The sequence below is a fragment of the Penaeus japonicus genome, unplaced genomic scaffold (genome assembly GCF_977035675.1).
Source record: "Penaeus japonicus unplaced genomic scaffold, GWHDUDI00000001_assembly GWHDUDI00000029, whole genome shotgun sequence".
Lineage (NCBI taxonomy): Eukaryota > Metazoa > Arthropoda > Malacostraca > Decapoda > Penaeidae > Penaeus > Penaeus japonicus.
Genome location: NW_028234431.1, coordinates 21743316 through 21755815, shown reverse-complemented (window position 1 = coordinate 21755815; position 12500 = coordinate 21743316). Strand labels below are relative to the sequence as shown.

General features: G+C 36.4%; 1 protein-coding gene across 50 annotated transcripts in view; it reads right to left on the bottom strand.

The window, feature by feature from the left end:
• Positions 1 to 12500, bottom strand: part of simj (transcriptional repressor p66-beta simjang) — a 47933-nt gene that overhangs the window by 19800 nt on the left and 15633 nt on the right. For 9 of the 50 annotated variants that reach the window (XM_043033386.2, XM_043033376.2, XM_043033385.2 and 6 more), the window contains exons 3-7: positions 6599 to 6810; positions 3841 to 4187; positions 2534 to 2668; positions 1909 to 2053; positions 434 to 720 (exon numbers count right to left, since the gene is read on the bottom strand). In XM_043033386.2, coding sequence (XP_042889320.1) covers positions 434 to 720; positions 1909 to 2053; positions 2534 to 2668; positions 3841 to 4187; positions 6599 to 6810 — 1126 coding nt within the window. The remainder of the gene's footprint in view (positions 1 to 433; positions 721 to 1908; positions 2054 to 2533; positions 2669 to 3840; positions 4188 to 6598; positions 6811 to 12500) is intronic. The other 41 variants (XM_086554062.1, XM_086554055.1, XM_043033387.2 and 38 more) reach the window with 11 other exon arrangements.

Genomic DNA, 12500 nt, shown 5'->3' with positions numbered 1-12500 from the left:
AAAAAGAAAGAAAAAAAAAGGTTCTGCAAGTAACACACCATATTAAATTTTCAAAATTTACCCTGATAACAGGACAAAGTGAAATTGCTCAACATGAAAATTGAATAATTAACCCATTAATGGCGTGGCATTTTTCAGTTTTGGCTGGACTTTTCACCAGGGTATTTCAAAATGTGAAGACCTAATGCCACAGGGTATTCGTCAACCAAGGCTGCAGATAGCTGCTACCAGCCCAATTACCCAGTAAGACAGCCAGACAACAGCCATCTTTTAGCCATCCGTCATCAAGGGGTTAAAAATATAGTTTAGCAAACAAGGTGTGCACTTACATCACAAAGTAAAAAATCTAAATAACAATAAATAAAAGAAACTTAAAAAAGGCATTGCTGGAACAGGCCTGGCTCAGCGGCAGCATGAGGGGTGACGTGCGAACCTTTATGAGAACACGGTCGGCTGATGGGTGTGAGATGTGAGGGGTGGACGTCCGCACCTTGGAGATGGACACCTGTGATGGGGAGTCCCGAGGGCCAGGCCCTGGGGATGATGACGAAGCCGGCGAGTCCTTGCGGATGATCTCCACCTCACGCGACAGGTTGAACGGCAAGTTCAGATTGGCTGGCAGACCCGAAATCAGGTTGCTCGAACTGCCACTGCTGCCTCCACTCCCCGACTTGTTGCCACTGGAGCCATTGCTGCCGGCAGTGCTTGTCAGGGTAGTGCCTGAAGAGTGGGAGGGACAATTTTAGTTTGACTGTTACACAACTTTAACCCCTTGTCCAACTTTATGAACACCCAATCATCGACTTTGCTTTCTGAAGGGGACACACACATTGATGATGATAATGAAGAAAAAAAATAAATAAATAAATAAAAAAGAACACAGTTTCAAAAAATACATTTACAGGGGGAAGCAAAGTTATGCTCAGGAGTCCACAGTCACTAATTTATAATCTGCAGACTCCCAAGATTCTAAAAAGAACCTTTCATTCTCACAATAAACATTCTTTCTTGAAACTGTGTCTTACTTTCTCTGCTGCACCTCACTTTAGTAGCAGAATCAAGTATCTGATAATTGGACATTCATCTTCATAGAATTAAAAGTTAGGATATAAAACTGTACTCCAATAAACAAGAAATCTTTTAACTGTATCTTAATAGGAGAATTTTTCAGTGCATGGAATAAGCTTTAATGATTAAAGCCTTATGTGCTCTGTAGGTATTATTTACAAGGCAAATAAACCATATGAGCAAGAAAAATTCAGCTGTATTAAAAAGGAAAAGAAATTTTGTTCATTGAAACATTTCACAAACTAACTGCTGTTAGCTTCATCAGTGTTCCGTCTGGCCAAAACGACCATGATATTTCTGTATATCTTCCACCACATTTGATATCTGAAAACCAAACCAGTCATATTATTTCATAAATATCATATTAGTCTACTAAGCTTAATACTGACCTGCTTAAAGGCATGCTAACACATGAAAGTCCATGCTATTGTCAAGGGGGTCTTTTATATACAAATCCTTTTCCCATACTTATTTGTTTTTTGTAATCCACATGTATATCCACATTTGTATATCAGTATATCCACACCTTAAGAGTAGAACCATTTATCCTTAAACCAAACAGGTACCCTAGGATGATCTGGTTTTAAAAAATGTACCCGAGAAAAAAAAAAGTCAGTATGTACATACACTATATAACCTTGAGAAACAGAACTAAAGACGTTTCAACGCCCTCTTTCTGAATCTCAAGGAACCACAAAAATGTCTGCCAACATCCAATGAAGCAGGAAAGCATGACGGGACAAGAGATTTACCACCACAGTACTCCACAGAGGGGGTTAACAAGACACAGATCATCGCAAGCACGAGTATGGCGAGATAAACAAAGCGATATGTCCGTACCCTTACCTCTGGCCAAGAGATGTTTCTGGGCCTGGAGTGCAGTCGGTGACAATGACTCAGCAGAAGCCTGCGAAGCAAGGTTCTTCACTTGCTGCTTGTAGTCACGAGACACCTTGATGTGGGCAGGTATGGCTGAAGATGAGGCCTGGAGTGGGAAAGAGGGGGAATGGGAGAGTTACCTTTAATGTCTCACTGGCAAGGTTTGTATATTGCTCATATAACAAGGATAATCACACAAAAAAGGGTATAAAAAATTATCAACATGATAGAGCTGGAAAAGAGGTATAGAAACAAGAGTCTGAGGCCTGACAAAACAGAATGGTTGAGAAAGAATGCAAGAAGACCAACAAGCCTTCACACAAAAAAGCTAACAAAATCAAGAGAAATAGAGAATGAACCTTCACACTCAAAATAAGAGAGGGGAACAAGGGCAGGACAAGATTATATGCAAGATTACTCATCATTTAGTGTAGTCCTTCCTAATTTAAGATAATTAAACTTTCACAATATTATCTATCAATTGATCTATATACAAACAGGCAATAAGGGTGTAAAAAAAAAAAGATACCATAGAAACAATAAAATTCTGAGAAACAATAAAATTCTGAAGTCACATATTCCAAACCTTGGGTCCCAGTTCATGTTTAATGAGAGGTGGTGGCTGTGTAGGGGGTAGTTTTGTGGCCGTGGTATTAGAAGGTAGCTTCGTCAGAGCTGCCTTGGCATCATTGGCTGTAGCGCTCACATTCTCCTTCATAATCTGCAACACCGACATACATTTAAAAAAAAAGGAAAAAAAAAAAAGGACAAGTGGTTAATTTATCATTAGTATCTCCATTTGTTTTTCTTTCTTTCTTTCTTTTTTTTTGCTATATATTCAAATATTCTACTGTCCATGCTACTGTATATATGGCACATAAGCAATCTAGCCTTCATGCAAAATAAAACAAGGACTGTATACGAGAACGTTCGCAAGGGAGTTGAAGCTGAAGAATCAAGTGGGTAGGGGTACTTATATATTCATTCTACAAATATGAATATGTATATATTTATGCATATGTGAATCACTACTCTAACAAGGTTATAGAAATTGATATCTATTCTTTGTGAGGAAATTGAAGACAATGACGAATTTCTGATTTGAATTAGAGAACTACAAACACCGTTCAAGGAAAAACTGAGAAGACCCAAGTATTGAGGGTAAGGTCTTATTGGCATAAAGTGAGTCAAAGAGAGTGAGCGAGCACAAGAGAGAAATACCGAACTTGATATGTGAAATTGATGATCATAAAAAAACTCTCTCTGAAGTTAGTATTGTGAGAAAAAGTTGCATTCAAATCAACCATGGGATCCCCATTCCACTTTCAACCTTTTTTTTTTTTTTTTTTTTTTTGTCTTACAAGACTAAACTCCAAAAGTTATCTGGCTACAAGAACCACGGTCAAGTCTAGCAGCTTCCTATGTGACCTGCGCCTGCGCCTCAACAAAATGGGTGACTCCCTTAATTACCTGCATGATATCAAACGGCAAAAAAATTAAATTTGTTGGCCTTATCTTAGAACGCAACTCAGCTGAAGTCAGAGATTGGTCGCACACTCTACGGGATATATTTACAACTGGACACAAAAAGTCCATCATTCCTCCTCACATCATCTCCAGATCAAGCAGCAAGAGGAGTGTTGATGCACCAGGTGAGTCCAGTATGCATATAACCAGTAATGACTCCCTCACAATATTCCTGCTAGAGTTGAGCAAAGGCTAGTCAACTCCAACCATGCAACATTATGAGAGCTTCAGAATACTGACACCTTCCCCAAGATCTAGAGTGTGACACCAGTCTCAGACTAAACTTTGATTGACTTGTGTTCTAAAGTTTTGAAATATGACTCCCCCCAAAATCAAAACCCTACTAGCTGTGGCTGCAGGCCTCACCTGGGACTGCCTGACCTTCTTGAGGAGTACCAGCTTCATCTCCTCATTGCGAAGCTCTACCTGCAGTCGACGCACCAGCTTCATCTTTTCTGCCAGCTCCTCTGGGCTCAGCTCCTTGATGGGTGGCACAGGGGGCATCTCGTCATCTTCATTAACACCATTGCTGTCACTCTCATAGCCATTGCTGATTCCATTCACCTTCGGGGCATCATCAGTAAGGTCTATCGCTGGTTGGTGGTTGTCGTTGACGTGGTTGGCAGTGTTGTTTGTTTCTGAAGCCTCCGTGAGCCTAGGCCGGGATGTGGGCGGAGCCTCACATTCACCTGACACTTCAGAATCCTCCTCACCTACCACAACAAACATCAAGTCAGGATAGAGGAAACAGTTGTCAAAGAAAGGAATGCAGAGATAATAACATTCATGGATAGGAGTTGTCTTAAGAGCTCCATATAACTGATCTGACCTAACCTGTGTCATGCAAACATTCTAACATTCACTAATGTAATAAAAAGTATGCATGTAAAATCATATACACAATATCTTTATAATGCTTAACCCATTGTAGACGGGTGGCAACACATACATGCCATCCAGGTTTCTGGTCCGAGGACGGGTGGCAACACGTAAGTGCCATTAGTTGTCACGGCATATTTGACGTTAGGGGAGAGTGGATCACTGATTCTCTATTAACCCATTGCGTACGGGTGTCATGACATACATGACGTAAGAGCTTTGGCCTGACGACGGGCATCATGACGTACATGACGATCAGGGATTTTGGAATACTATGCTATTTTATTGTGCTATGAAAAAGGAATGAGTGATGATAGCTACTGCAGTCATAATTATTATAATTACCGTAATATCGTGCTAGCTTAACGTCCAAAACCTAGATGGCACCACTTTTTCCTAGCACCAGCAGGAGAGAGAGCCTTGAATGGCACCCATCCACGGTCTCTAACAAGCACTGTCTCTATAGAGCGATGGCACACACTAAGTTGATGAACCCTTGCTCTAAAGTACCACCGATGAAGGATGTGCAGGCAGAACGAGAAGAGGAAGGTGACTCAATCCATACCCAGTGTCTAAAATGTGCTCCTGTGCCAATATGGATGCCTTTCACCGTGGCACTCACAGTCACAAGCATAGGTTTCATTCCTCTTCCCTACCTCCTCTTGTTATCTTTATTGTCGGGGGTTATATGTTTCGTATTCGTTCATGACAGCACAAAAATACGAAAAAATAAAGTTGCCTTTTGTCCTCCCATAAAACAGCAATACTTCTATCATGTTGAATATGAAGAAAATAATGAGCTAATATGGATAATATACTACAATTTTAGTCAACTGCAGCACTGATAGAGCCTGTCATATGGCACATATAAGTCTCTAAACTCAAGAAAACACACAAAAAATAAAATACAAAAACCGCTATAGTCTTACAATGAATGACTGAAAGAGAGTGGGATGATTCAAATTATATTGCTTCAAGCGGTCTCTCTCTAAAATAAAACCTATCCTGGAGGCTGAGAAAGCAAATTTATCTCTGTCTGCAATGGGTTAAACTGAGTAATAACTCTGTTTAATGACTTATGATGCCAATTGCAATTATAATTACAATAATTGTTGTAATATTAATCTAAATAAGTGTTGTCTAAAATCACATACATAGACGGCACCACTCTCTCCTAGCAGTTGCAGGAAAGAAAGCCTTGAAAGGCACCCTTCATGTTCTCTACCGAGCACTGTCCTCAGAGACACAGCATGACAATTCTAGCTCTAAAGTACCGGCAATGCAAGAGTGCAGGTAGACTGAGAAGAGGAAGCTGATCCAGACCATGTGCATTTTAACCCTGTAAGGCTGCTTTGTGATGTGGTATTAGCAGTCATAAGCATGTCTCCTTCCTCTTCCCCATCTCTTTATTTATTTTCATTAGGGATGGTTATTTCTTTCATAATGTTTTACAAAAGTGCACAAGCACAAATATGAAAAATATTACAATGTATTTTGCCTTTTCATAGAACTGTATGAAATGAGTATAAAAGAATGTTATCAGCTGATATGGATCCCATACTACAATTCTAGTCTACTACAACATTATCAAAAACTATTGGATGGCACATATAAATCTTACAAGATAGTGAAAAACACAAAAATGATGAGCTCAATTATGGCTTTAGTATTATAACAAGTGACTGAAAAAGAGTACAAAGAGTCACGATACATCAGCTCTGAAATAAAACCCATTTTGGGTGCCACACAGGTGCTATTAGTGCCTGTCCTGGGGAACAGTAATGCAAATCTATTGCCATCCACAATGGGTTAATGTCTTGTTCATGATAAAAGAAAATTAATCATCAGGTTAATTAGCAAACACCTCAATTTTTCATTTGGCCAGATGTTTATCATTCAAGATTATATCACAAAGAAATCAAAGCAAATAGTCCATGAACACCTTAATCATCTATAATCATAACCGCATTCATATCAGTTCCATGAATTACATCAACTGTGAATGGATGCAATTTTAGTAAATCAAGTTTCATTACAGCAGTACAAAGTACTTTTGAAAAGTGGCAATTTTCTTATTTAACTCTAAAGAGTCTTTTTTTTATCCAGTGAAATACACCAAATTGGTGCCCATTAACTTAAGATGCAAAAGTTTAACACCACCACCTATGTTATCATCATAATTTTTAAAAATAGTAATAATAAAAACAGCAACAATAACAATAATGATAAAAAGGCCAAAACTTACCCTCCCTGAGTCTCTTGTTGGAAGCTGGAACATTTCCAGAGAGATCCATGACAGCATTTGAGTTGCTGTTTTCACCCACAGCTTCTTCAGCTGGGGTAGGCTGTGCAGCCTCCGTGCTTTCCTCCTCCTCCACAGCCTCATCGGAGGTTAAAGACCCGTTGTTCACAGCACTGGGCTGACTTCCTTCTTCCTCCTCCTCGTCTCCTCGTCTACTGCAAGGAGAGAAAACAATTCTGTTAGTTTTGCAAACTATTTAGGATAATTTAGGATATATTCTGGAGGTGAATCTCAAGGTTTGCAGGTGCATAGTAATACAACAAAAACAAAAAAAAGTATTAGGTATGAACACCCAAAACTTTCTAATCTTAAAATAGACAAACAAATCAGCCAATAATAATAATATCTCATTTTTATATTTACAGAATACAGGTTCCATGAATATCTAATTTCAGTAATAGATAACGTCTCTTGACTCAATGATGACGGTGTGTCACACCCATGTGACACGGCTAAATGCCTGATGACGGGGCGACACACCAGTGTGACGTTCCCAATGCAATATTGCATAGGCCCAGCATAGGGGGTTGCCACTTCTTGCCAGGCCCGTCGGGATTGGGCTTATTTCACGAGGTTTCTCATAACCTAACATTCTAATTTCATATCAATATACATCTTGAGGAATATGAATCAAAATCAACGAAAATTGGATAAATATTAAGAGCCAGTCCCTCACAATAGGGTTGGGTTAGAGTACAGGAACCATAATTGTTCTTTCCCTTGTTATTATCAATATTAAAAACAAATTTGAAAACTAAAACACTACACAACAATCCAACTAAGCAAACCCAACTTTCCAAATTTGCTGCAGATTCAACTGGCTATCTTAAGCATTCCCAGTGAACCAGGCATACTATGTTTGAAAAACCTGTACACAATATCAGCTGGGACCTCAATTAAAAAAAAAGGGGATGAAATAAACAAGCTGCCTTCTTGAGAGTGCCAAGTGTTTCATATAATTTTCTCACTACTTACTAAGTTGCACTTATTCATTCCTTTTAGTAAGAAAACAAGGGAAGGAGGGAGAGAGGAGAGAGAGAGAGGAGGGGAGGGGAGGGAGAGGGAGGGGAGAGAGAGAGGGAGAGGGAGAGGGAGAGGAGGGAGAGAGAGAGAGAGAGAGAGAGAGAGAGAGAGAGAGAGAGAGAGAGAGAGAGAGAGAGAGAGAGAGAGAGAGAGAGAGAGAGAGAGAGAGAGAGAGAGAACAAGTTATGCTTCATCTCCTACAAAACAGTTTTTGAACATATAAAACTGGCATTGTTCAAATATTTCTAAGACATTAAAATTTACTAATTTTAGAAGGGGTGGTCTGTCTTCACTAAATGATTAGGTTATCATAAGATCTAGCAGTCTTGCTGCTGCATAATTAGATCTTAATAACTTTAGCTTTATTCATTTTTTTATAAATGAAGGACATTCACACATACTTATCTATGATTTCATGCCATTTATATCTGACATTTTTTCATCTGTTTTGGGGCATTTCCTATTTTTTGTCTCATTATTTTACTATATGCCACTTTTTACTAGAGTAAAAAGTTTAAGAAAATTCATTCTAGAATATTGTTTCAATGATAAATTTGGAATGCATTAAATACCGATACATCTACACAAGATTGCTACTATGAATTTAAGTTAATGGCAAATGCAAAAAATTCAGCAAATCGATAGGGTGACACAGGTAAATGTCACAAATGCAGCTTTCAAACATCATGCAATGCACACAAAATAATATCAGCACAGGCTAAGACATTGCTTTGGCCTTTTCTCCATTCCTGTTAATTCTGGATTTGCAAGTGGAAACCTACAAGGGTCCTTAAAGATTTGTTTCCCATTTGGTATATAGATCCTGGCCATTCACATATAGAAACCTAAATGGGCCTAATAAAAATTTTAGCTACTCGTACCTAACTGTTCTTTTTTTCATTACCACCCATTAGATAACACAAGTACCTAACTAATGGTAAGATTATAATGGTCTCTTCACGTCTCTACGTACAAAGAACTAAACGTGAAAACACAATTATAATGGTCCATTATGGTTTCTACAAGCATATCCATAAATGATCTTATTAATAACCGGAATAGCCTATTTCAAAGACTGGTAACCCAAAATTGCAAATTGAAAGGCCCATTTCTTATCAGTTCATCATAACTATGCTATCTAGGATATGATGTGCATATATTCAGGATCCATTCTGTAACTTAATTGGCTCTGTTCTGTCAGACAAGACAACTATACCAGATATTGCATGCCTTAATGGAAAAGCTGATTAAAGTTATCTACATTCATGGGTACATTTATGGGAAAAGCTTCATGTTACATCTAAAAATAATTCATAGCTTTTATTAGAAATGCTGCAATTGTGAGGGTACTACTATTATTACTTAAAAAAAAACAAAAAAAAAACAAAAAAAAAGAAACCTGGTAATCCTGTGAAACATACTTCATTGACCATAAAAGAGAAAGCAAACATTTCCGAGAAGAACGCACAAATAACCAAACAACAATCCTACAATCTATTCTTTGCAAACAACAACCCATCCCTATAAAAAAAAAAAAAATCCTACTAACAGTCGAAAATACAGTTGCATCCAAAGAAACAAATAATCGTTAACCGAAACAAGTATATACCTGCTTTATCTATACCTAGCCTGTACACTGATATTATCAAGAACAACTAAAACATTTAGTGTTTCAAAAGTAAATGCTTTTATCATTTCTTTTCGTTGACCATATAAAGCCCATACTTTTTGGCACGTAGATGGTTGGTTCCACAATCACTAAGTCTCACAAAGGAGTAAATTACTAGGCCTACATGATTCCTTGAACTCTCAGATTTTCTAATCATTACCCCCACTTTTACCTTATAATCATTAATATAATCTTAGTCATAATAGTTATACAAATATATACTCAAAATAAAGTAAACAGGAGAGGTATGGTAGACCTGTTCATTGATATAATCTGTGGTTATGTATAAATAAAAAAGCCCAGTACATGTATATAAACACCTCACTCTCCATGTAACTGACTAAAAAAAGTAAAGTGAAACAGGCATTTGGTTTTAACACATCAAAAAAATAAATTATATATAACCTGTGCCTACATCTAAGCCCTTGAGAAAAAATAATGAGTCAAAAAACCTGATATAATAAATACTTCTCCGTAACCAACACTAAGTTATGAGTCTTCAATGTAAGCCTGACAGTGTTGTCTTATACCATACTTTATGATGTTAACATAAATAATAACCAGTTATAAAAAGTTTCATGTTCATAATTACAAAATATGTATGAATGTACATGTGTACATGTTCCGAGTCAATAATACCCAACACAATACAGAAATGCAAAAAAAATGAACAAAATAACAAACAACAATAAAATAAACCAACAGTATCATTAATCATAATGAAACAACAACAGAGGATGTTTGCGTACTGAAACATAACAAAGGGAATGTCCTTTTTCCTGTACTGGAAGCATTCAATTTCCTGTGCACTAGCTTTGGTAAGGCCCATTTGTGACACACCCATGTGAAAGCCATAGCCTTTACAGTATAATGGACATCATGTTGTTTTATCCTTTAATACTTTCTAATTGCTTTGCTTGTAATACCAATATACATGAGTGCACTGAATAACAAGGATATAATCAAATGATAAAAATGAAAAAGTAAAAACTCTGTTTTCGATAACAGATACTCACATACAAAGGGTTAAAAAAAAAAAAAAAAAAAAAATAGTTCATAGTTCCAGTCATAATCTGACAACCCAGGGTTTTCTTTTCATAACCTTTTCCCTTTCCTTTGTATTCCAAAGTTTGCCTTCTCTCTAAACATCACAATCCTCTATACTTCTTCATCAGTAAAGTCATTTAGTTAAGGCATCCCTATATGCAAGATTACAATATGTTTCTAAAAGTGAACCAGCTTAAGAGCTGCCTTTCTATGGGATTACTTTCCTTGGCCAGCATAACTAGCTATCCAAAAGGGCCAATATGCTAATCTGAGGCTTGTAATTATGATTAAAAATAAAGCCTGTACAAAATAGCCACTCCTCTCCTTGCACTAAACAACTTGTTGCAGTACATCTCCCAAACCAAGCTCAAATACTATATGCATTCCTTTTCTGAATAAAATAAATGACTGAATGTAGAATACAAAATACTGCTTTAGTTGAGAAAATATCACAAATACAAAAAATGTCCCTACACGCAGGTATATAGGATTTACTGGAAGGCACCCAAAATGCCAAAACTGTAACACTTGAAATCAACTAAAATTATTGGCCATTGTTAAGATTCTATAGGTACTACACCAATAGCTTCTAAAATAATATTAATAATATTAATAATAATAATAACAAAAACAATAACAAAAAAAATCAATTACATAAATAAATTGTGGCAAGTTTTCAGTATATACATATGTACATATACATACATTATATATATAATTATATATATATATATATATATATATATATATATATATATATATATATATATATATATATATATATATATTATATAATATATATATTATATATTATATATTATATAATTATATATATATATTATATATTATATATTATACATATATATATATTATATATATATATATATATATATATATATATGTATATATGTATATATGTATATATGTATATATGTTCATTACAATTCTTTCTTTAATCAGCTCTATAATCCAATCACAGGACTACCATTTTTTTTCCAAGGGGTTGAATCACTCGATTTGCTTTTTTTTTTTTTCCAAAAATACAAAATCATACATGATATGGCTCCATCTTATTTTCTGGCACCACTTGCAAATCCAAAACTCACCCCTCTTAAAACAAAGTCAATACACTGAACTTCAGGCAAGATGGTAAACAAAGACTTGTCATCCAGTGGTAATTACAGATAGCCGGGCTCCCCAGGATTTGGAACTAAATTTAGGAGTAGCTGTTGTATACCCAAGTGCGTAATAGAGTAAAAAATGCCAATTCACGCGTGTTTGAATTCATCCTTTTCCGAGTCGTTTTAAAGGTAGGCACATTTGATATTTCATACCAGAAATACGTATCTTAGTAAATCAGTTTGGTGTATGCTTATGAAGTCACATGATCACATCAAAGTCCATAATAGCTTGTGATTCTAACCAATAATTGGGGAATCTCCTCTTTAAACCATGATACTACTGACCATGAAAACTACAAAAAGAGCAAATATAAACAAAAACAATGCCATTAACCCAATCCCGACAGACCCGGCAAGAAGTGGAAACCCCATACGCTGGGCCTATGCAATATTGCATCAGGAACGTCACACTGGTGTGTCGCCCCGTCATCAGGCACTTTGCCGTGTCACACAGGTGTGACACACCGTCATCATTGGGTTATGGGACATCATACTAATAATAAAAACAATATATTTTGAAAACTGTATATCAAAAATATCTTGCATCTTTATATGTTTGGACCATGTCTGAATTTCCTGCACCAAAATTTTACCAAGGGAAAGAGCTTAATCCACCTTTTCTCTACATCTGCCTAAATCCCTTCTCCCTGTCAGCTAATTGCAGAGTTGGAATAGAAAAATTCAAGACTAAGTGCATTCTATAAGAATGCCCCCCCCACCTCACTTTATTTTTTTTTTCTTTCTTTTCTTTTTAACAACAAAAGAAATACTAGACTATAATTATGATTACAGTCTTAAAGAAAAAGAAAAATCAAAGATAATCTTCAAAATTAGAAATCTTAGTAACAAAACATTTTCCTACAGTACTGCCATCTCTTGAATAATATCCATTTGCATTTCTTGGTTATAACCATTTACTATGCCT